Raw genomic sequence first — 25,166 nt, forward strand, 5'->3', positions numbered from 1 at the left:
GGATTATGTATTAAAAAGAAAGCTGCAATTCATGAGAACGGACCAAGAGACACACTGCCTTGTCAACTTGGCAAACGTAATGAGATCATATAAAAGTCAAAGTGAGGGTAACTACATGTCAGCGTGCAAAATTGTATACAAGATTTTTCTATGACTCAGCTTTCAGTTTGCTTTAATGTCACTTTACTGGTGTGTTGATAGAAGATATACCCATTAGTAATCTGTGTACTATTGCTTGGTACAATCTTATTCTAAAAGGAACCTCCAGTGAATTCTAGAATTGTTTAAAGCTCAGCGTGTAACCGTTCCTCATCTGTCCAAGAAGTGACAGTAACTTTTAAAACTCTTTCTATAGTCAAGTCTTGCTGTATCACCTGGAGTCACAACCACAACTCATTAACTAAAAATGCCCAGGCGGGGGGCACCTGGGTGGCTCAGTTGTTTAAGTGTCCAATGCTTGATTTCGTCTCAGGTCGTGATCTCAGGGTTCTGGGATCGAGCCCCATGAGTCTGCATCCGGCTCCATGCGCAGCAGGGAGTCTGCTGGAGATTCTCTCTCCCTCTCCCCACCCCACTACTCCCTCTCTCTCAAATAAATAAATAAATATTAAAAAAATTAAAAAAAAAATGCCCAGGTGGCTGTGGCACAGAGAAACTGCTGATTCAAATCACCCTCACTTTATAGGCCACGAGAAACTCACATTCACTCACATTCATTCAATACATTTAATGATGACACTCAAATTAATGACGTATAAAATAAGACACCTTCTGGTAACTGAAGTCTCCTTTATTCTAGATCATCCTATTAGAATTTTATTATTTTTACACCAGAACTATGAAATGCTTAAGACAGATTACTAAATAAAAAATAAAATAGGGATCTCAATGCAGAAAATACATTTAATAAATTAAAGCAAAAGCAAAGACCTGGGGAGATCCAAGAGAGCAAGACAAGCCTTAACTGAAAAAGCCTGTAAGTACCCAAGGAGCTAGTCTTTTGAGCCATGTTCTCTCAGCTTCTGGTGACCATATTTAGTAATAAGCACATCAGCCAAAAAAGGCCAGGAAAAAGTTTAATGGTTTAAAAAATAAGCAAACGTAGACTTGTATTGCGCAAAGTGCTAATTTCAATAGATCCATTAAAATAAAGAATTTTTGAGAAACCGTAATAAAAGTGATGGTCACTCAATCCAAATCGTTAGACATAGAGTTTATAGCATTGTATTATGCTAGTGTTTTAAATCTGTATAAACAAATTCAAATACTTAAGTAGCTAGTTTCTTAAACTTAACGGAAAACCTTCTACAATCTCAAATGCTTATCATTGTAAACATGTTAAGAAACATAAATAATTGTTTAAATGTTAACTAGGTGCTATGGTCCTAAAGCGGGTCACTTCAAAAAGCCTAATAATTACAGCTTATCATAGTAACTATATAATGTATTACAGTAAACAGAACAGTTATATACATGAGCCAACGTAAAGCTCAGTAGTCATGAATATGAGGGGATCACTGGACATCTATTTCCAAAGCTTCCACGATGTGCGCAGCAGAAGGACGATCTTTAGGATCTTCATTAGTGCATACAGAAAAGAGTTCAATTACTTTCTGATACGTTTCATCCAGTTCTTCCATATTAACAGGTGGCCTCGTCCCCAGAGCTGCATAGTATGCTTCATCGTCAAAGTCACTTTCATCAAAAGTTTTATCTGCTCAAGAAGGAGTTGACACAGAGTAACACTAAGTCAGGGAAAAGTTTAGCAACTGCTCGAACTCACCCTCCTGAAACAAGAACTCATCATCTGGGATGCTTTTCTTGATACACTGCGGTCTGCCATGGTGGAGATCAGCTATTGTCATGAACCCCGCCCCTCTTACTATTACAGCTCTCTAATCTTCTCCTCAGGCGAGGGGAGTTTCCAAGGAAACTTTCTGCTCTGCATCTCAATTTATCTCCCTATTGTCAATTAACCTACTCTCATTTGTAGGAGATTAAACTGAGATTGCACCAAATTAGTATTAATATAACCCATATCTCATGCACTAGATCAAACAACTTCCTCTTTTAAATTTTAACTTAATAGAAAGATGAAATAAAATTTTACCAGCTAATCTTTAGTTCAAACTGAAGAGATTGGGGTTTATGTTAAACATATGTAGTTATACCTTCATCATCATCATCTGGAAGATTAATGTGTGGAATAGACAAAGTCATCATTTCCCACAGGGTCAGGCCAAAGGCAAATATGTCTGCCTTGTCAGTAATAATACCATTCTCTTCCAAAGCTTCCTTGGGTTTCCAAGGCTCGGTGCCAATGTAACAGGCCTCGGGGTCAGTCACTGAAACAAAATACAAGGAAGCTGGTCCTTAGGGCAAGCACTAGAAATCACTAAGAAAGGCAAGCAACCCAAAGAAAACTGGATAAGTGATTTAACAGGTAGTTTAAAGGTTAATACGTGTAGGTAATAAACATGGAAATACACTCAATCTCATTAATAAGAATTACTTTTTCCTTATCAGATTGTAAAATATTCAAAAATCTGGCCAGTTGGCAAGGGTGTAGAGAAACAGCACTTCTCTTAGAAGGTGGCAGGAATGAGGGCACCTGGATGGCTCAGTCAGTTAAGGGTCTGACTCTTGACTTCGGCTCAAGTCATGATCTCAGGGCCCCAGGATCAAGCCCCGAGTTGGGCTCCCTGCTCAGCGGGGAGGCTGCGTCAGATTCTCCCTCTCCCTCTGCCCGTCACCTCTCTTTCCCTCTCTTAAAAAAAAAAAACAAAAAACAAGAAAAGAAAAACAAGAAAAGAGGCAGGAATATAGATACCACAAAAGACCTCAAATAGTCAAAGCAATCTTGAGAAAAAAAAGCTGAAGGTATCACAATTACAGATTTCAAGGTCCACTACAAAGCTCTAGGAATCAAAACAGTATGGTACTGGCACCAAACTAGACACACAGAGGAACAGAACAGAGCCCAGAAAGAAACCCAGGCTTATATGGTCCATTAATCTGTGACAAAGGAGGCAATCAATAAATGGTGCTAGGAAAACTGGACACCTACATGCAGAAGAATGAAACTGGACCACTTTCTTATACACAAAAATAAACTCAAAATGGCTTAAAGACCTACATGTGAGACCTGAAACCATAAAACTCCTAAAAGAACACATAGGCAGTAGTATCTTTGACATTGGCCTTAGCAACATTTTTCTAGATATGTCTCCTCAGGCAAGGGAAACAAAAGCAAAAATAAACTATTGGGACTATACCAGAACAACACACTTTTGTACAGTGATGGAAACCATCAACAAAACAAAAGACAAGCTACTGAATGGGAGACGATATTTGCAAATGATATATCTGATAAGGGGTGAGTATCCAAAATACATAAAGACTCATAAAACTCAACATAAAAAAAACAAACTATTGATTAAAAAAATGGCCAGAGAATCGGAACAGACATTTCTCCAAAAACGACACAGAGATGGCCAACAGGCACATGAAAAGATGGTCTTCATCACTCATCATGGGGAAACTGCAAATCAAAATCACAAATCACCTCACACCAGTCAGAATAGCCAGTATCAAAAAGACAAGAAATGGCAAGTGCTGGTGAGGATGTAGAGAAAAGGAACCCTCGCGTACTACTGGTGGGAATGCAAATTGGTGCAGCCACTGGGGAAGAGAGTATGGAGGTTCCTCTAAAGTTTTGCAGTCTGTTCTGCTACAATAAATATTTTGCAACACAAATTAGTGCAGACACAATTAGGTATAAAAAGATCAATTTTTTTTCCCATTACCTGTTATTTTTATTTATTTGATTTTATTTTAAATATTTTTATTTATTTATTTGACAGAGAGAGATACAGCGAGAGAGGGAACACAAGCAGGGAGAGTGGGAGAGGGAGAAGCAGGCTTCCCGCGGAGCAGGAAGCCCGATGAGGGGCTCCATCCCAGGACCCTGGGATCATGACCCGAGCCGAAGGCAGACGCTCAACCGACTGAGCCACCCAGGCGCCCCTCCCATTACCTGTTATTTTTAAATGACCGGAAGTAAACTTCCTCATAAAGAGAAAGCCTTATCCCAAGAGAATAAAAATGCTTTCTCTTAATGCATGGCTGGTTTAGCACCTTTAAAAACTGCTATGCTGACTATAACCTTAAATTGTCTCGTGAAGCTGAGAGTGTCGGCAAAGGGGCTGGGGAAGCACTCCCCCCCATGCTTACAAATATTCTTTTTTTAATTGAGAAAGCCAGATCAAACTTTTAATTTTAATTAAAAGTATCTATTGAAAATAAATGCCCTCAAGGAAGCACAAACCCAGGGTTTATGCCACACAGGATGAACTGATGCTGGGTGCCAGCCAAAATTTCATGTGTTCATATTTTTATCAGGATCATTATTGTTTCTGTTACTGCTTTCTTTTCAAGGCTACATGGGGTTTGATTCTTCTGTCTCAACTCCATTTCTTCTATAAGACTACGTCTCTTTTGGTTTTGCAGAAATTAATATATCAGGTTATTATAAAAAATGCCCACACTGCCCAATTAGTTTTTGGAATATGTTCTTGGGAATGAATTACAGGATCAAAGGGCGTTTTGAAAGGTTTTTGGTTTTTTAAAAAATACATATTTCCAAATTGCCCACTGTAGTAGTTACCAGTGCTCTTCATCAAGTAGTTCATACTCCCTCCCTTCGGGACACATAGAAAGATTGCACTTTCTGGCCTGTCAAGCTTGGATGGAGCCATCTGCCTAGTTCTGGCCCGTGAGTTGTGAAAGAAGGGACTTGTGTCATTTCTAATCTCGAGCATCTGTTAATGCAAGACTTTCTAGGGCAGCACTTTCCAACAGAACTTTCTGTGAGAATAGAAATGTTCCATATCTGCATTGTCCAATATGGTAGCCACTAACCATATGTATCTACTGAGTGCTTGAAAAGTGGCTGGGGAAATGAAATGTTAAAATATTGACTAATTTAAATAGCCATATGTAGCTAGTAGCTCTGTAGTGCACAGCTCTAGAGCCTTTTTTACCCTCCACACATACAACGATGGCAATATTCCATATAGTGGATGTTCCAGCAGCTTCGGTCCTAAAGTGAGAATGGCATGGAACAGCCATTATGGACCTATAGCCTGAATAAGCCTTGGTTTGAGGCCGCTGACGTTTTTGAGGGTCTTTGCCACCACAACACAACTTAGCCTAACCTGAATGATACACCAATCGCAACTCTACTTCGCATATGAGAAGCTATCCTATTGCTCACAGTAGCATAGAGAAATTTTTCAAAGGATTTTTTCATAGTCATGGCTGTTTTTTTTTTTAATCGTTTCTAGCTTTGATGTCCTTCTTAAGCCCAATATTAAGGAAATACTTACCTACAATTTTTTCCTTTTTTTTTTTTTTTTTTACATCCTCAATCTACGAGGATGAGTGTGAGGATGGAAAACAGCTTTATTTTTTCTAAAATATCCAGGCATCATCATTTATTGACTCAACTACCTCTTTCTCACTAACATTCCACTTTTATTATAAAAACTCGATATATTTGGGAATACCTGACTTCCTTATATTTTTCTGCCTATTTTCTCATGAGTATCACTGCTTTAATTACTGTGGCTTTGTAATACTTCTTAACATCTCCTCAGGGAAATTCCTACTCGTCATTCTTTCACAGAATTTTCCTGGCTAAGTTTGAACACTTAACAAGGATGAACTGTTTATGAACTGTTTTACAGGTTTATAAACTATGAACTTTGACACGGTCTAAAATAAAATACATCATATTGGGTTAATGCACAATTCATGGATTTTTTAATTCATTCACTTTCTGCTTTCTGTTTTTAAAAGGGCTTCATTTTTTTTCTGATGAGAGTTAAATACTCAAACTTAATTTCATAAAGGTTAAATAATGAAAATGTTTTCCTCTGTGTAGTGTTGACCATATCAAATAGGTTTTGATTTGTTATTACATTCTCATTATTTTCTAAATATTTGTGTAGGTGAAATTTGATTTCAGCTAAGAACTATTTACAAATATTTTGAATTCCTAAAAAATGTGGGTGGTGTTGTTTCCAAATGTTTCACTAATTTCTAGATTTATGATGATCTAGATGATGAACGTCAACCATTAGATCACTTCCACTTGTTGTAATGAGGTTTTCTCTTATAACTTAATATATGTCCAATTTTAATAAATGCTTGGACGTATAGAGATTGACCTTATACTACTCAGACTTTCTACATCTTAATTTTGTCTATTTGATCTATTAAGGATTGAGAAAATTTTGCTAAAAAATCTTATTTTTATTGTTTCACAATTTCTCCTTTTATTTTTGAAAGTTTCAACTTTGTAGCAGTTATGTAGCCTAAAGGCTCATAATAGTCCTAGCTTCATGAATGATTATAGACATCTTTATGTAGTCCCTCTATTCATCTTGGCTTTTTCCTTCGACTTAACTCACAGACTTTACCTTAGCTAGAAATTAAAGTGCGAAAAAGTTCTAAACAGCATTCATTAATCTTTCTTTTACCTTCTATTCGTATAAAGACGCAAATTTAAGTGTTACTTATTAAATAACATGTTGAAAGCAGAGGCTTTCTTTACAAGGCTGGCTATGGGTTCTCACCAAGATCTTAAATTCCCTGAGGATGTCAGTATTTATATTAGAGTGAGAAGAATGAGTTGGGGCAGGCCAATGGGCAAGAAGCAGAAGGCCTTTATTAGCACCCCATTTTCCTACTTCTACCCCCGTTTCTTCTTCTACCAGTTTCCCCAATCTTGTCACTAAATGAATTCCTTTATAAAACCTTATTAAAACTTTGTTTTCTAGTCCCAGATCTTTTACCACATAAAAATCCCAATCCAGGTTAGAAATAGTTCCTAAAATTATCTTCAGTTAAAGTAGATATTAATAAAAATGCAATAATTTATATTGTGGGTATGGCAAGGGAGAGGGCTGGAGGCTGAGTGAAAGAGAGACAGGAAAGGAAGGATATTGTTTATTGTATACTTTTGATACATAGTTTTTGATTTTTGAAGTATGTAAACTTATTATCTATTGAAATATGTAAAAATTAGAAATTTAAAAATTTCATAAAAATAAAGTTTTAAAAAATTTGAATACTACTGGGGAGCCTGGGTGGCTCAGTCAGTTAAGCGCCTGCCTTCACCTCAGGTCATGATCCTAGGGTCCCGGGATCCAGCCCCCAGGGAGTCTGCTTCTCCCTCTCCCCGCCTTGTGCTCTCTCTTGCTCTCTCTCTCTCAAATAAATAAAAATCTTAAAAAATAATAATAATAAAAATTCGAATACTACTTACCAGTCATATTTTCATCCAGTGGTAGAGAGACTCCTACATCACAGATTTTAATTGTTTCAAAATCACCTTTAATTACAACATTTGAAGACTTTATGTCTCCATGAAGCAGTTTCTTTTCTTGGTGTAGATACTAAAATAGTGGAAAATTTAACACATCTGAGCAAATACATAAACTGATAAAAATATATGATAACCTCCAAACCCAAAAAAACAACTTGAACTCCCTTCCTGAACTCCATGCAGGATGATATCTGTCCATCATTTCAGATTATTTGAAGTCAGACAAGGGAATATCCCATATTACTCCAGCCTGCCATACTGACCAGACATAAAGAGTCTTTGGAAATCAATGTCTGTTTATAGATAAGCTAACTTTTCAAACGCATCTCATACTTTTATAGCAAAAGAGGATACTGCAGCTTTAAAAATATATCACAATTTTACTTGAGACTAGTAGGTTTTAGAAATAAGTTTGGAACCTTCACAATGAGGCACACTTTTCATAAACAAGTTGTTGAGATAACGCAGAACAACAGATAATTAAGGGCAAAAGTTACACGAGAAGAGGAAGCAGAAATGTCATCTAAGACTAATACTTTATTTGACACATTAACTCTTAGTAATGATACTCATCCATAATCAGAAATAATCCTGAAAAATTGTTATTTTTTCATTCATCAGCATCTACTCTGTGAGCTGCTTGAAAATAGTGCAGAGACCATTTTTGGCATATACTTTTGAACACTTACTGTGCTTCATTTAAATGCTGATCATAAATTGAGCATGCTCAAATATGTTTATAGTGAAATTTATTAATTCCACCATCCATATATATTTAAAGTCATTATTTATTAAATAATTCAAATTATTAATTTAGCTTCTCCTATCCATTTAAAATCAGTTTTTCTACATACATATTAAAATATATATTTAGAAATATTGCTTTTATGCAGTTTTATATTTCATAAGTCAATTTTATGTCAACTCTTAACATGCAACTTTGACATCAGCATCAATACATGATCCACTTTGGCATCATCCAACAGTGTTCCGGAGCCCCCATTTCTCCTGCTTGGTTACCTAGGATAAGGAATCCTTTTTCTTCCTTACACTGTATCTATTCAAAGGCACAACAACTTATTTGACAACATTAAAAGAGCTTTTTTCTTCATTTGACCTATAGATGTATATTGATATCCAAAACTTAACATCTCACAAAGCAATCTTCAAGAGGTTTGTTTACATCAACAGAGGATTAGGCTACACTCCCAGGAATAATTACTAAATTTGTGTTAAATTGATTAATCCTTTTAACTAAATCCAACATATGATCTGTATAAACAAAACCACCTGACTTGGTTTATTTCAGGCTATGTAAAGACCTCAAACAATACTCTGCTGATCAAGATAAGGAAAGAGTGCATTCTGCAATATGAGAGAGTCTATAAAGACTTTAACTTGGGGCAACTACTTCTTTTGGGGGGAAAAAAAAAATCCCACCTTGTAATTAGGTATATAAAGTAGTTCTTTCTTGTTCCACAAAAATCATTTAAAATATAATGGCAAGGTTACCTTTAACCCTCTCGCCATGTTCAAAGCAACTTTTAAAATTATGGCTGCTGGAAAAGGATCCTGGTTGTCTTTATATCGTTCTTCTATTAAGTCATTTAGAGACTTTTCCCCTCCATATTCCATAGCAAGACACAGACTACCATCACTGGCTTCAGTGAAAGCACGATAACCTTAAAGAAAACAGGACATTTTCTTACTAGAATAGGGAAGAATAACAGTATTTAAGTTTTTTTACAGTGATGTGATTGGAAACTGACAAAATACAATGAAACAATTATTTACAAAGCTAACTCAGTAGATATAATTTAAAACGACTTCAGTGTTAGCCAATAGTATCACAAATTAAAATATTTTTAAATGCTCTATGCCTTCCTAAATATAATGGTTTCACTAGTCTTATTTACATTAAAAATGAAAATAAGGAAATTATCTAAATGAAGGTCATTTTATATTCCTGAATTCTCTACAGTACCAGCATCATGAGTATATCTATTCCCATTAAATTTTAAAAATACAGAAGCATCTAAAAATATTACATAATTCTTATTTGAGAACATTCACAATAATCTTGTTCTTGCCAAACTCCACCACCATCTTCATTTTTATTAGTGACACTGGTCGAGAGATTATACAAACTGTTTCTGAATAAACACATGTACTGCTACAAGGTAAATTTAAACTTACCTACAATGTTTGGATGATGGAGGTTTTTCAAAATCTTAGCTTCATCTATTAGTCTCTTTTGATACATACTTTGATAATGATCATTACATCTAGGGTTAATCTTTTTCACAGCCCAAGGAGAATAAGACAAACCTCTTGGAGATCTCAAAAAAATAATCAAAAGTATAGAAAGAATAATAACCATAATGCATTTCAAATGACTAACAAGAACTTCCAAATTTTGAAAAGCATTCAGTAATAATTTGTTTAAAAATTTTTTACAAATATTTTCAACTATTGGGGCACCTGGGTGGCTCAGTCACTTAAGCATCCAACTCTTGGTTTCAGTCAGGTCATGATCTCAGGGTCATGAGATCAAGCCCTGCATCGGGCTCTGCACTCAGCGCACCGTCTACTCGGGACTCTCTCTCCCTCTGCCCCTCTCCCCGCTCCATGCACACTCTCTCTCTCTCAAATAAATAAATCTTAAAAAAATTTAAACATAAAGTATTTTTGACTATCAACACCTCTGCTACACATCCTTTTTAACTGGAAGATATATAGCTGATAGAGCTATTAATTACAAGTCTGATATCTATTGCTGAAACGTAGGGGTTAAAAAGAGAAAACTAAAAGGAAAAAGATGGAACATTATAAATTTTAAACTTCAAAATTACTATACTATTTTCTAAATTTTCCATTTCAGCATGTCAGACTACCAACTACTTATCAAACATTTAACTATATGTACCAGAGGTAAGTTACAGAATGCTAAGTAATAAACCACTAATGTCCAAGAAGTTTAAAGAAGAGAAGTACAAAAAACATTTGGCCCATATATGATTGTGCAAAGAATAAGACTGCTCTTCACCAACAAATATTGTCCCTCTATAGTAACCAATCCATCCTATACCTTTCACCATATACTCAAAGACATACGTGGAAGGAGGTAATAAATGTACAAATGAAAAAAACCGTAAACTGTCTATTTTCTAGAAAGAGTCAGTCATTTTAAGTATATTTAAGGTGTAAACATTCTGAGATCTAAATAAACAGGTAAAACAAAGTCAGGGAAAAGTTTACCTGATAAAGTAGTTATTCATGGGTACAGCAAATTAAGAAGGACAAAGTGCATGCAGCATATGGGCAAGAAAGTGAATGAAAAGAGCCTCGAAAGTTAGAGATAAAAAGTTTTACCATAAGAAGATAAAATAGACTGAACCAAGAATCAAGAATCCACTTAGTTTTTTACTAACTCACGAATGGCTCTCTGCTTGCAGGAACTTTTTATTTTTAAATCAAAAAACACGCACTCAAAGGATCACTAGATTTCTTAATTCAGGCACATCTATCATACATAAGTTTATCCAAAGTATTCTTAAACCTCCAATTTTAGATAACAACAGCATTTGGGGATGACCTCTTCCACATCATTTTATTATGGAAAATATATTTTTCAAGTTTCAAAGGGTACCCCCCAGCTCCCAAGGATTTAGAATTCAGTGAACAAATAAATCCATCTTCACCTTTTTCATAACATATCTCAATCTAGAGAATGCCAAGAACATATTTACAAAATCTGAATAAAATATTTTACCAAGCTAAAAGTTGGTTCACTGAAAAGACAAATAAAACAGGCAAATTTTTTTTTAAAGATTTTTTTTTTTATTTCAGAGAGAGAAAATGAGAGACAGAGAGCACAAGAGGGAAGAGGGCAGAGGGAGAAGCAGACCCCCTGCTGAGCAGGGAGCCCGATGCGGGACTAGATCCCGGGACTCCAGGATCATGACCTGAGCCGAAGGCAGTCGCTTAACCAACTGAGCCACCCAGGCGCCCCCAGGCAAATTTTTTTAATGAGACTGCACAAGGGAAAAAATGAGACCCAAATAATATTGCCAACAAAAACAGAGACATAACCACAGATTCATCAGAGATAAAAAACGTAAGTGAATAGAAAAATAAAACTTTTACCCCAATAAATTTAAAGGACAAAATGGACAAATTCTTAGAAAAATCTAAGAAACCTGACAAAAGATAAAATGTAATCAAGAGTTTAAAATATTCCCATAAAAAATACAAAGTCTAAATAATTTTACAGGTGAGTTTACTAAACTTTCAAGGAACCTATCATTCCATCTTACACAAACTGTTCCAGGGAATAGAAAGAAAAGGGCCTATGAGTCTAGTATAACCTTAACAGACAAATCAGATAGGGACAGCAGAAAAAGGAAAATCACAAGCCAGTTTCACTTAAATCACAGACATAAGAATCCTAAATAGCAAAATGAATCCATCAGTTTTATTAAAAAAACAATAATGTATCACAACTAAGTTAATCTAGGAATGCGAATTTGATTGAATATAAAAAAATATAGACTTCTAGGTTAAAAATATAGACTTCTAGCTTGAACATACACATATAATTTTGATCCCTTCCAAACCCCACTAAAATAAAAGCAAATGGATATTTTAAGACCTACACCCAATGAGAAGGATGGAAATAATGAAAAGGAGACAACACACTTTTGGAAGCTTGGAAAGCAGATGAAAGTAACAGACTTAACAAGCCTAGTGAACTTCTTGAAAGTCACTTAAAAAGCAGGTGAATTTCTAGACACCCTCCCCAATTCTGTCCACCTCCTATTCCTCCAGCTTCTGACGACTGGAGACTGGCTTTGGAAGGGGTTAAAGCAGAGGGTCTTTAGCCTGAGGTTTACTGGCATAGTTGAGAACCCGTGAAGCACACAGGAAGAGTAATTCATGACCGTATGCGTACTAAATGCTGCATGTGTTTTCACACGTGTATATACCTGTTTATTAACATCCAGACCAGGATACAGAGCCCTTACAGCACCCTCAAAAGACTTAGGATGCCATCTGAACATGGAAAACGTTAAGATAATTAATTAAAAACAAGACAGACAAAAATGAAAAAATAGAAATATCAGAAGATGAAGTTGGAAAAATCTCCCAGAAAACAGAGCAAAAAAAACCCAGCCCCCCTCCCAACAGTAAATAATAGGAATCCCAGATAGAGAAGAGAATAATGGGGGTGAAACTTATCAACAAAGTAATTTAAAAAATAATTTCCCAAGATTTAAGAGTAGGAATTTTCAGATTCCAGAAGGCCCACACCCATGTATGTCATTTTGAAAGTCCAGAACACTGGTGACAAACAGAAGATCAAACAAAGTTCCAGGAGAGTGGGAGGGACAAACAACCTAAACCAGATTACATAAAAAGAAGCAGCAATCAGAAAGGCTTCAGAAATCTCAACAGCAACACTACAGGCTAATAAACAATGGAAGAATGACCTCAAAATTCTAGAGGAAAATTATTTCCAAACGAGGATTCTGACTCAGAAAAACAAAAAGGGCCATTCAAGAATGAGAGTAAAATGAAAACATTTCATAAATGCAGATTTTCAAAAATGTTATTTCCTGTGCATCTTTCAATGGGGAGCTACTACATGCCCCCTCAGTCAAAATGAAATGTAAACCAAGAAATAGTAAGATATAAGATACAGAAAAACAGAGGATCCAATTCACCAGAGAAGTGAAGGAAATCTCCAGGTTACCAGTAAAAGAAAATCCCAGGCTGACACGGCTACATTACGAGGAGTGGTAGGGTCAGTCAGTGACTACTGTTTTTCAGTATCAGTGACATGAAGCTTTCTAATTAAGTCTCACAGAGAGAACTTTGTTGGTAACACACTTTACATGTAAGGACATTTTTTTAAAAGGGGGAAAAAAATGAGACTAGCCATAAACATGTGAGAATTTTTTCTTTCAAAATAAGAGTTTTCAGACACTAAAAAATGAATGTCTATAAAACAAATAGCACAGAAACACACGAAGGGGGTGTTTAAACCACAAAAATTCTTCAAGAATAGCCACTTACATATAATTGCTATGCTAATTATATGTAATAGAAAGCATTTCTATTTGGAAACAATATAAACCTAGATAAAGCTAACGATATACTGGTAGTTAGGCTGATTCCAACAACGCATTAAGGAATATAAATTGACTTCAGTTATTTGCCACTTAATAAACATTTGCCACTTAATAAATAAAGGTACAGAATAATGAGTAAAAGAAACAACTTTTAAAAAAATGTTTGTTGACACCTATAATTTCATTTTTCTTTTAACACAATTTTCCTACTTTAATATCATGTATATACCCCTCTTACTTAACAGTGATGACATAAGAAATAAAAAAATGTACTTTTTAAAATGAGAGTATCTTGAGGATGCCATTCTCCAGATCCAAGAGGTTAACAGTCACTGACATCCCCCAACATCGGCGTCCTCTCGGAGGTTTTCCTATTGAGAATCCTGTGTCGTTACCACACAGGAACCACATTCCCTCTGTCTCTTTCCCTTCCCACACAAGCCAAGGAAAAATTATAAGATAAATTCCTTCTCCTTTAATAATCCATCAGTAGGAAGGTAGGAGAAAAGTATACCAGGCAAAACTCTGGAAAAGTTATAAAAAGTTCTAGGACTGGAATATAGCAGTCAGATAAGATCAGGAACATATCTGAAATCAAACTATTTGAATTTTCATATTCTTTTTTGTCTTCAAGTACACAGTAACTACGGTTCCATGTGAAAAGGTTAATTTGGAATGTTACACTCACCTTTTCATAAGGTAGACGTTTACCCCAGTGCCAAAGCCAAGCTTCTGCATAAATGGAGAAGCAGGAATATTTATACATGGAGTTGAACATAATGCTAAATGTCAGAAAGACAAATAAAAAATATAAAATTAGTATTTGAAAAGACCTCTACAAAAGCATCCTAGTATTTTCAACGTCTGAGTATTAATTGGCCTCGTCTTCTGGAGAGCAATTTGATATTATCTACCCTGACTGTCCCTGGAATCCCTTTGACCACATCCTACCTCACTAACACCGAAGCAGGCGTCAGCAAACGGCCCATTTTTGTTTGGCCCACAAGCTAAGATTTGTTCTTAGATTATAAAAGTGTTGTTAAAAAACAAAGAAGAATAGGCAACAGAGTCCCTACGTGGCCCACAAAGCCTGAACGACTCCCGTGAGCTGTTTGCCAGCTGCGTGGCACAGCATGTGCGCGGACATCATGCACACACTCGTCTTTGAACACTGGGATTTGGTTTGTGACTGCAAACCAAACAACCAAAAAACCCAAGTAGTCATCCTTAGGGTCATAATTATACTCTATCTGTATTACAGAGCTTTATGCAGTCGTTAAAAAAGATGAGATAGAGCAGTCCTACTTTTGTCCACAAACAACTGAACAGCCTTCTTGCCATGAATAACTAAAACACCTGACAAAACAGAAATTTTCAGACATTTGACAACAGGCGGAGCAGGGTTGTGAACTCTGAGAGAAAACAAACAAATGATGGGAGCCCTATCACTGCCCTAACTTACTGCTTTAAGGCGGTCTCTGGGTGGCAGCATGAAGAAACACAGCCCAGAAGTCTTGTCAAATTCAGGAGACAGAGATCAGAAGTCCAAGAGACCTAAGTAGCTAGAATTTGTGGAGCAGAGAACCACAGGGAGCCACAAAATGAGAGAGAAAGCTCCAGACACCCGAAAAGAGGTCTCCCTTCGAGTGTTGGGTTATCTGCACATCCAACAGATAGAACTCCCCAAAGTCAGGGAAAGCACCAGGCGCAGGCATAGACTAAACAGCCAGCAGAGAGCACAACGGTCTAGGAATGGTCCAATTACCATCAGCCAGGGTGTGGCAACTTGGTAACACACAGGGCATTGAGTAAAGTCCTCTAAATGGTCATGGCTCTATTTTAGCCCAAGGAAAAGGTTTACAGTAAAGCTTAAAAGCAAACCTCAAAAGAAACAAGCTAATGTGCAGGTAACGTAACTGGACCATCACAAAATCCCACTGCCCTCCAAAGAATGACGAAATCTAGCACTCAACAATGTAAAATGTCCAGCAGCCAATAAAAAAAACTACCAGGCATGAAAGAAGAAATATGACCCACACCAGGAGAAAAATAAACCGACAGAAACGTACCATAAAATGACAGTGGTGTAGAATTAGGAGGTAAGAACCTTAAAATAGAAATCTTAAAAAATATGCTCAATAATGTAAAGGAAAATGTGAGCATAACAATAAAAAAAAAAAAAGATGTAAAAAAACCTCCTAATGGAACTTAAAGGAATAAGACAACGGATAAAGGGTGCCTGGGTGGCTCAGTCGGTTAAGCGACTGCCTTCGGCTCAGGTCATGGTCCCGGAGTCCCGGGATCGAGTCCCGCATCGGGCTCCCTGCTCGGCGGGGAGTCTGCTTCTCCCTCTGACCTTCCCCCCTCTCATGTACTCGCTCGCTCTCATTCTCTCTGTCTCAAATAAATAAATAAAATCTTTAAAAAAAAAAAAAAAGACAACGGATAAGAATAAGATTATCTAGAGATGCTATTAGAGAAGCATCTAGAGAAGAAGGTTAACTAAGTTTTAAGACAAAGCAACAAAAACTACCAAAAATGAAGCACAGAGAAAAAGATTAGAAAAAATACAAAGAAATCATCAGCGAGCTTTGGGACAATAGCAAAAGAGTAGATTTGATCCAACCACACAGAGAATTACATTAAAGGTAGTCTAAGCAGTGCTGTCCAATAAACCTTTCTGTCATGATGGAAATGTGCTGTGTCTGTGTTGTCCAGTATGGTAGCCACTAGCCACATGTGGTTATTGAGCACTAGAAAAGTAGCTAATACAACTGAGGAACTAAATTTGTAATTTTATTTAATTTTAATTCATTTGAACCTAAATTTAAATCACTAGATGTGGCTAACGACTGAACAGTCCAATTAAAGGCAGAAATTGTCAGAATGGATAAAAACAAAATAAGACATAACTACATGCACTCTATAATAAACTCAGTTTAAATAGAAAAACACAGATGGGTTAAAGTAAAAAGTTGGAAAACATCCTATTCAAACAGTAATCAAATTAAAACTGGACTGGTTTCATCACATAAAAGGGAACACACATCACATAAAGTGAACCTCAAACAGTACAAGACTGCATAAAGAAAGACATTTCATAATAGTAAAGGGGTAAATCATCAACCGAAATAACCATCCTAAATGTAAAAGTATCTAGTAACAAGCTTCAAAATACATAAAGCAATCACTGTAGAACTCAAAGGAAAAAAAACAGATAAATCCACAATTGTAGTTGGAGACACCTCTCTCAATAGTAGAATAAATAAAATTCGTAGAGATACAAAAGACCTGGACAAAACAACATAAGTCAACCAGCTTGACCTAAATGATACTCATGGAACACTGTACCCAAAAACAGCAGAAAGTATGATCTTTTCAAGTGCCTGAAACATTCGCCAAAATAAATAAACCTCAAGTCAAGAAAGAAAAAGTAAAATACCAGTATCAGACATGAAAAAGGAGATACCACCACAGATCCTACTGACATTAGAAGGGTAATAAGGTAATAAGAGTATATCACAAATAACATTTTGCCACTATATTTGACAACTGGAAAGTGAAAAACTTCCCTGAGAAACACTAACAAAGTTTACACAAGAAGAAATAGATAATTTGAAAAGCCCTATACTTATTAACTGTGATGTCACAGTTAAAATCTTCCTCCTAAGAAAACTTCAGGCCACATGTCTTTCCTATCAGTAAAGGAAGAAAAGCCAGTTAAGGAAAAAAAAAAAAACACCCATCAATTCTACATATACTTTCCAAGGGAAGAGAAGGAAACACTTCCCCTCTTACTTTATGAATATAGAATATGCTGATATCGAAACCAGAAAGACATTCCCAAAAAAAGACAACTACAGTCCAATATCCCTTATGAACACAGAAAATATTAGCAAACTGAATCAAGCAATATATAAAATACATCATGACCAAACTGGCTTTACCCCAGGAATGAAAGTTTGGTTTAACATTTGAAAATTAACACAAATTACCACATTTAAAGACTAAGAAAGCAAACTATCTCGATAGATTCTGAAAAAGCTCTTGACAAAGTTCAACATCCTTCTGTAATAACCTTCAACCTGATGAAGGACAATAAAAGGAAATCCTTCACCCTGATAAAGGATAACTGTGAAAAACCTACATCTAACATAAAACTTCACTGGGAACAAGGCAAGTATGTCCAATCACACCTCTTCTATTCAAAAATATACTAGAGCCAGTGACATAGGGAAAGGAAAAAGAAATAAACTAATACAGACTGGTAAAAAAAAAGTAACACTACCTTCATATATTCATCTACAACAGTACCAACTATGCATGAAATAGCCTAAGGAACCCATAAAAAGCTAATAGAATAAGTGGCTTTAGCATGGTTGCAGGACACAAGGTCAATATACAAAAATCTATATACTAGAAATGAACAAGATAAGATTTTCTCCTATATTATCTTCCAGAAATTTTGTAATTTTAAGCATTTTTGTATGTGATGTGAGCTGAGAGCAATCTGCATATAAATATCTAAATGCTTTTATTTGTTGAAAAGATTATCCTTTATTCACTGAATTGCCTTGGAAACTCTTTCCCTCACAAGAGCACTGCATGTACCAGAACGGGAAAGGTAAAGTACTTCATGGTTCAAATTGATTCTTTACCAGGGAGAACCTCCAAATCTGTTAGAATGTCAATAAAATTAGCCAACAGATGGCCAAACCTGGCCTACAAAATAAGTCTTATTTGTTAAAATCAAAGAGGACTTATGCTAAAATTGTTTGTGTATGATAAATAATAAAGGATCAAACTCTAATAATGCTAAGACATTTCTATAGCAATAACAATGAGAAAATATTTTATATCTTACCAGATTTCTTTTTTTCAGATAATTTGCTTGGTGTCTTGAAATTATTGATTTCTTCCATTGTAATAAACACTCTAGGTCCTATGATGAAAACAAATTGATAGTTACACTACAGTTATACAGAATATAACTCTCATTCATGAAGAAAAAAAAAAGTCCTATAATACTGTAACTGATTTTATCATATAAACATAAAATTTGAGAACTGAAAAAGACCATGACAAATATTTAGTCCAATTTTATTTACAATGAAAAAACTGAGACCCAGAGAAGTATAACTACTTACCCAATGTCATACTATTAATGATTAAGTTCTTACACTTGTTTGTATTAAGAAGTAATATACACACTAGGAAAAAGTAATATATGAACTTGGTTAAAAAAAAAACAACACCTAGTACATAAAGGTAAAGGTAAGTTTCCCTCTCACACTTCCCAGGGGTCACTGTTAACAGGTCTTTTATACCTTTTAGAGAAACGGTCTATGCAAGCAGCATTTATTCATAATAGCCAAAAAGAGGAAACAGAAGTATTCATCGGATGATAAATAAATAAAATATGGCCTACAATACACACAACAAAATATTATTCAGTCATAAGAAGGAGTCCTGATACCTACTACAACATGAATGAACCTTAAAAACATTATGCTAAGTGAAAGAGGCCAGACACAAGAGGCCACATATATGATTCCATTTACAGAAAATGTCCAGAATAAGCAAATCCATAGACAGAAAATAGATTAGTAGTTGCCAGGGGCCGGGGAGGAGGGAAAACATAGAGTGACTCCTAGTGAGTGTGGGGTTTCTTTTTGTGATGATAAAAATGTTCTAAAATTGGGTAGTGATTTAATATATTCAACTCAGACTATTCCTAAAGTCACTACATTATATACTTTCAGAGAGTGAATTTTATAATATGTGAATTATATCTCAATAAGTTATGTAAAAATGGTCTATGAACAGAAAATACTGTATATACAAGCAAGTTAATCCAAGGTTTTTATTTCTTCTATAACATATTTGTTAAAGAATCCTTTTTTATAAAAACTTTAAGTATTACTTTTTCTTTTTTAAAAATAGTTTGGTTCATATTAGATTTATTGTACAGCAAACTGTCACTACATGTGTATAAGATTGTTTGGTTTGTCTATAAAAAAAAAAAATGGGAGGCAGATAAAGGGTTTGCATCCAAAATATATAAAGAACACCAAAAAAAAAATCCAATTAGAAAATGGGCAGAAGACCTGAACAGACATTTTTCCAAAGAAGACATACAGATGACCAACAGGCACATGAAAAGATGCTCAACATCACCCCGTGAGGGAAATGCAAATCAAAATCACAATGAGACATCACCTCACACCTGTCAGAATGACTAAAATCAAAACCACAAGAAACAACATGCATTGGTGAAGATGTGGAGAAAAAGAAATTCTCATGCACTGTTGGTGAGAATGCAAATTGGTACAGCCACCGTGGAAGACAGTGTGGAGGTTCCTCAAAAAATTGAAAACAGAAATACCCTATGATCCAGTAATCTCACTATTGGTATTTGCCCAAAGAATACAAAAACACTAATTCAAAGGGATACATGCACCCTAAAGTTTACTGCAGCATCATTTACAATAGCCAAATTATGGAAGCAGCCCAAGTGTCCATCAATAGATCAGTGGATAAAGAAGACGTGGTACATATATACAGTGGGATATCACTCAGTCATAAAAAAGAATGAAATCTTGCCATTTGCAACAACATGGATGGATCTAGAGAGTATAATCCTAAGTGAAATAAGGCACTCAGAGAAAGACAAATACCATATGATTTCACTCATATGTGGAATTTAAAAAAATAAAAACAAAGGGGGGGCAAAACAAAGACAAATCAAAAAACAGACTCTTTTTCTTTTTTTTTTAAATTTTTTTATTCTTATGTTAATCCCCATACATTACATCATTAGCTCTAGACGAAGTGTTCCATGATTCATTGTTTGTGCATAACACCCAGTGCTCCATGCAGAATGTGCCCTCCTCAATACCCACCACCAGGCTAACCCATCCTCCCACCCCCCTCCCCTCTAGAACCCTCAGTTTGTTTTTCAGAGTCCATCGTTTCTCATGGTTCGTCTACCCCTCCGATTTCCCCCCCTTCATTCTTCCCCTCCTGCTACCTTCTTCTTCTTCTTTTTTTTTTTCTTAACATATATTGCATTATTTGTTTCAGAGGTACAGATCTGAGATTCAACAGTCTTGCACAATTCACAGCGCTTACCAGAGCACATACCCTCCCCAGTGTCTATCACCCAGTCATCCCATCCCTCCCACCCCAAACCCCACTCCAGCAACCCTCATTTGTTTCCTGCGATTAAGAATTCCTCATATCAGTGAGATCATATGATACATGTCTTTCTCTGTTTGACTTATTTTGCTCAACATAATACCCTCCAGTTCCATCCACAAAACAGACTCTTAACTACAGAGAACAAACAAATGGTTACCAGAGGGGAAGTGGATGGGGGGATGGGTGAAATAGGTGATGAGGATTAAGAGTACACTTATCATGATGAGCACTGAGGAATATACAGAACTGTTGAATCACTATATTGTACACCTGAAACGAATATAACACTGTATGCTAACTACACTGGAATTAAAAAAAAAAAAAATTAAAAATTGGCAGGCAGAGAGAACATATGCTTAAATTTTGTATAGAGCTCTTAATAAATAGCATTTTTAAAAACTGCCAAGAAAAATCACCTCAAAGGCCTACCTTTAATTGCCTATTAATGAGAAGTCTGTTTCTTTTTATTTATTTATTTTTTTTTAAAGATTTTATTTATTTATTTGACAGAGAGAGACACAGCGAGAGAGGGAACACAAGCAGGGGGAGTGGGAGAGGGAGAAGCAGGCTCCCCGCAGAGCAGGGAGCCTGATGCGGGACTCAATCCCAGGACCCTGGGATCATGACCTGAGCTGAAGGCAGTCGCTTAACCACTGAGCCACCCAGGTGCCCAAGTCTGTTTCTTTTTAAATGTAGCCACAATCACCACTGTTTTCAGATTTGCCTGAATTTTGAACACCAAAGACCTCCTTTTCATGCAAAAACACACTAATTTTATCAAGTGAAACATTTAACTAAAAGGAAGGAACACATTTTTCAGGAACACGTTTCAGGCCTTTCGGGAAGGATAAACTGTTTTAACAGAGTGGGTTGGAGGTGCTACTTCTACTTTGGAAATAATTTCCCCATGTGGTTCTGACTGCCCTTCTTCCATCTTCATTCATCTACCCTCACAAGAAGTTGTGAAGGAGCACCTCAATGAGCTTCTAAGACTCCTATCTACCTATGGGAAGCTACTCTTCATTCACTCACTCAACACATACTTACTGAGCACGTACCATGTGTTAGGCACTGTTTTAGGCACCGGAGCCCCAGCAGTGAACAAGACCCAAACAAACAAGAAGATAAATACAGAAGATAATGATATATAGGCAGGTGAATCATTGGTGAATCACCAGTGAAGTGAGACCGAGTGCTGGGAAGGGGCTTGAAGTTTGAGTTGGGGTGGTCAAGGGGAGGTCTCCTTGAGATGTCATTTGAAGGAAGTAAGGGAGCTAGACCATGCAAATATCTAGGGGAAGTCTGCAGGACAAAAGTAGTAAATACAAAGGCCCTGAGGCAGAACATTTTCAAGGGAAAGTGAAGAGTGCAGGGCTAGCAAAAGGGAGAAGGAAATGAAATCACAGAGTTTGGGGATGAAGGACAGCAAATCAGGTAGAGCACTGAAGCCATAAAGACCTCAGCTTTTATTCATAGAGCTTTAGTCACAGTAAGGATTTCAGCTCTTGCTGAGAAAGGGGAAGCTGTTGGAGGATTTTACAAGGAGGAGTGATATACTCCATATTATGTTCCAGCAGACTCACTCTCGTTTGTGTTTATTAACTGAAGGGGAACAAGGACAGGCACAATACTGAAATAATCCAGGAGAGATATGGTGGCTTGGATGGCAGGATGGTAGCAGTTAGAGATGGTGACAAATGGTCAGGTTCTGGATGTATTATGAATCTGGAACCAATAAGATTTCCTAATGTTTGGATTTTTGTTAGGAATGAGAGAAAAGTCAAGGATAGCTCCAAGTTTTCAGACTGAGCAACTGAAACAAGAGAGATGCCATTACTCAGATCAGGAAGTCAATTTTGAAGTCTGATTAGACATCCAAATAAAAATGTGAAATAGGCAGCTGGATATAGGTCTGGAATCCAATCTGAAGGTACAAATTTGTGGCATATCAGCATGTAAATGGTATTAAAGCCAAAGACTGGATAAGATCACCTAAGGAATAAGTAAAGATAGGAAACACAGACCTCTGAGGGATCCCAACATGAGAAATGAAGAACAGAATAAACTGACAAGGAGCCCGAAAACTAGGATGCAAAAAAATCCCAAAAAGTGGGGTGTCCTGGAAATTTTACTGCCTTATAAGTCTCACTGCCCTTCCCTACAGCATAAAGAGGATCTGATATTCAGAAGCAGCCTAAGTGTTAAAAAAAAATCTTCCTCCAACTAAAAACATCTAAGTTTAAACAAGTCTTTTAATATTACATTCTAGAACACTCTAGAACTCAGTCCCACTTCCCATTACAACCTACTTGCAACTAAACAGACTATACCCTCTCCATCTCACTGTTGTCTGAGGCACCTTTTTTCATGACAAAACAGTTTAGGCCTCAGTCTACTGAGAGATGGCTTCTGGCCACTGGCCCAAACTCTCAGATTTTATATATGTAATCTATATACATATAGATCTATCTCATTCTGTATATTTAAACTGCTAAATAACTATAGTAATCTAAATCACAACGTTCTTATGAAGGTAACAGCATAAAATTGTGAATATCTTACATGAAGATACATTAGAAATGAAAGCATTATGACTGTGGGCAAAATTTCATTGTGGAGTATTTAGGAGATTTTTTTTTTTAAATCAAGTACTGTTTAAGAAGCAGTATTTAAAAATTAACAGAGCTCAGCAAGTTAATCAAAAGATCCATTGAATCAGATATCAATAACTTTTGGACCCTAAGCCACCCTAGGGCTAAACAAATACATGGATACTACTGGGCAGAGCTGAAGTGTATAGACAGGCAGCAAAAAAAAAAAAAAAGAAAAGAAAAAAAAAACAGAATGAGAGAATTGGTAACGATAATGAGAAAAGGAAATGGAGGGGGAAAGTAGCCTGAAAAAGAATGGCAAAGTTCTGATCACATTATTTCTAAGATCCTGTACACTTTACACCCCACGGCTTCCTGGAGGTAGAAGCACAAACTGTTTATCCCCCCATCCAGGAGCTTACAGAGGGCTGGTTGTTAAAGTGCTTCTTCCACCTGCTCAACCACCTCCCTTGAAAACTGGAAGCAACACGAGGTGAGAAGTTCAAAGGCGGGAACTGTGCTTCATACCCCCCCTTTCTCAAGCCCCACCCTCTCCGTTCCCACCAGAAATCCTTCACCAATTCCAGCCGCGCCTAAGAGCTGGAACTGAGACTCACTGGGCGGCGATAAGAAACCACCGTTTCCACCGAGCACAAGCCGGTGCCCGATGTCCCTAAACGCGGGGGTCTCGCCTCAAGCAGAGACCTGGGCCCTCAGGGCGTCTGTCTGTAAAACCAATTGTAAAATAACGGCAACCTGCTAGATCCATCGTCTTCTCCTACGGATCTTCCATAAAAAAGTAGATTGTTAGGCTTCACTTCGAGAAAAGGGCAATTTCTTTCTTGAAATCCCCACCCTACCCTGCGATTCAGATGCGCATTCGGGTTTGGGTCGCAAACACTTTTCTAAATTAATTCCCAGTTGAATGCCACAGTCCCAACGTCTTCACCCTTCCCTCTAGGTCCCGAGCTGTCACCGAGCAAACGCAGAGGCCGCGGCTCGGGGGGCGGGGGGCAGGATTCCGCCCCAAGCCGGGCCCACGCGCGGTCAGGGGTCCACAGAAAGCTCCCCTTACCGCAGCCGCGCCGGGGTGTTGAAGTCCAGGCCAAGGCTGTCTTGAAAACTGATCCCGAGTGGCCCTCAACACGACCCGGGGCCGCCTCAGCGTCCCGCCAGCTGCCAACACAAACACTCAGTAACAGTCGTTGTGACGGGACCCTCCCCGTTTTCAAAACCGCGCGCGCCGCCCCCGAGCGGCTGCAAACTACGGGGTGGCGCGAAGGACACAACAAGCCGTATTCGTCGTTCTTGCTTTTTCCCGCCCCCCGCCTGGCTTTTCCAGTTTCAGCGATCCCATCTTACTATCCAATGGGGACGCCTTGAAGACAAATGAAAGGAAGAAGCTCCAAAAAGGACAAACTGATTTTTAGAGCCACTGTCAGCCTTTCAGAGGGACAACTTCGGTTAAAAAGAGTATTTATCCATGCATGTACTTAAGGCTGAAATTCTCCCCCAATTATAAACACTGTTGTCAAAATGTGTAATGATTATTATATAAATTTTTATTACAGATTTATTTCATTACAGTGAAACACTCTAAAAATGTATTAGCCTAGAGTAACAATCATTTTTGGCTACGAAGAAAAACAGATATTTGGAAATTTTGCTAACTCTTGTAATTACCACACTCGGGTCAACATTTGTTCGTCTATTTCTAGAGCATCATTGGGAGGGCACCTACCATTTGCCAGGTGTGTATTGAATGCCCACTACATAGGATGGACTGTAGTAGTTATACAAGAGGCGCAAAGACAATTAAGTCATAGAATGACCTCCTGCTCAGGAGGAGCTTGG

General features: G+C 37.0%; 1 protein-coding gene across 1 annotated transcript; it reads right to left on the minus strand.

The window, feature by feature from the left end:
* Positions 1-1,138: 1,138 nt before the first annotated feature.
* Positions 1,139-24,518, minus strand: PBK (PDZ binding kinase). The gene is made up of 8 exons (XM_035022618.1): positions 24,388-24,518; positions 18,386-18,463; positions 14,210-14,303; positions 9,587-9,729; positions 8,903-9,072; positions 7,331-7,460; positions 2,172-2,345; positions 1,139-1,714 (listed from the first exon to the last, which is right to left on the minus strand). The coding sequence occupies exons 2-8, from the start codon at positions 18,441-18,443 to the stop codon at positions 1,515-1,517; spliced, it is 969 nt and encodes a 322-aa protein (XP_034878509.1). The 5' UTR covers positions 18,444-18,463; positions 24,388-24,518; the 3' UTR covers positions 1,139-1,514.
* Positions 24,519-25,166: the final 648 nt, after the last annotated feature.

Source organism: Mirounga leonina, unplaced genomic scaffold, assembly GCF_011800145.1.
Source record: "Mirounga leonina isolate KUSES-001 unplaced genomic scaffold, KU_Mleo_1.0 Mir_176, whole genome shotgun sequence".
Classification (NCBI taxonomy): domain Eukaryota; kingdom Metazoa; phylum Chordata; class Mammalia; order Carnivora; family Phocidae; genus Mirounga; species Mirounga leonina.

Bases quoted from the DNA above. Each gene is read 5' to 3' on its own strand.
- PBK (XM_035022618.1), bottom strand. From the start codon at position 18,443: ATGGAAGAAATCAATAATTTCAAGACACCAAGCAAATTATCTGAAAAA. The intron at 9,073-9,586 runs GTAAGTTTAAAT...GTTTTCTTTAAG, and splicing joins CCATCATCCAAACATTGTAG to GTTATCGTGCTTTCACTGAA. The intron at 7,461-8,902 runs GTAACCTTGCCA...CCACTATTTTAG, and splicing joins ACATGGCGAGAGGGTTAAAG to TATCTACACCAAGAAAAGAA.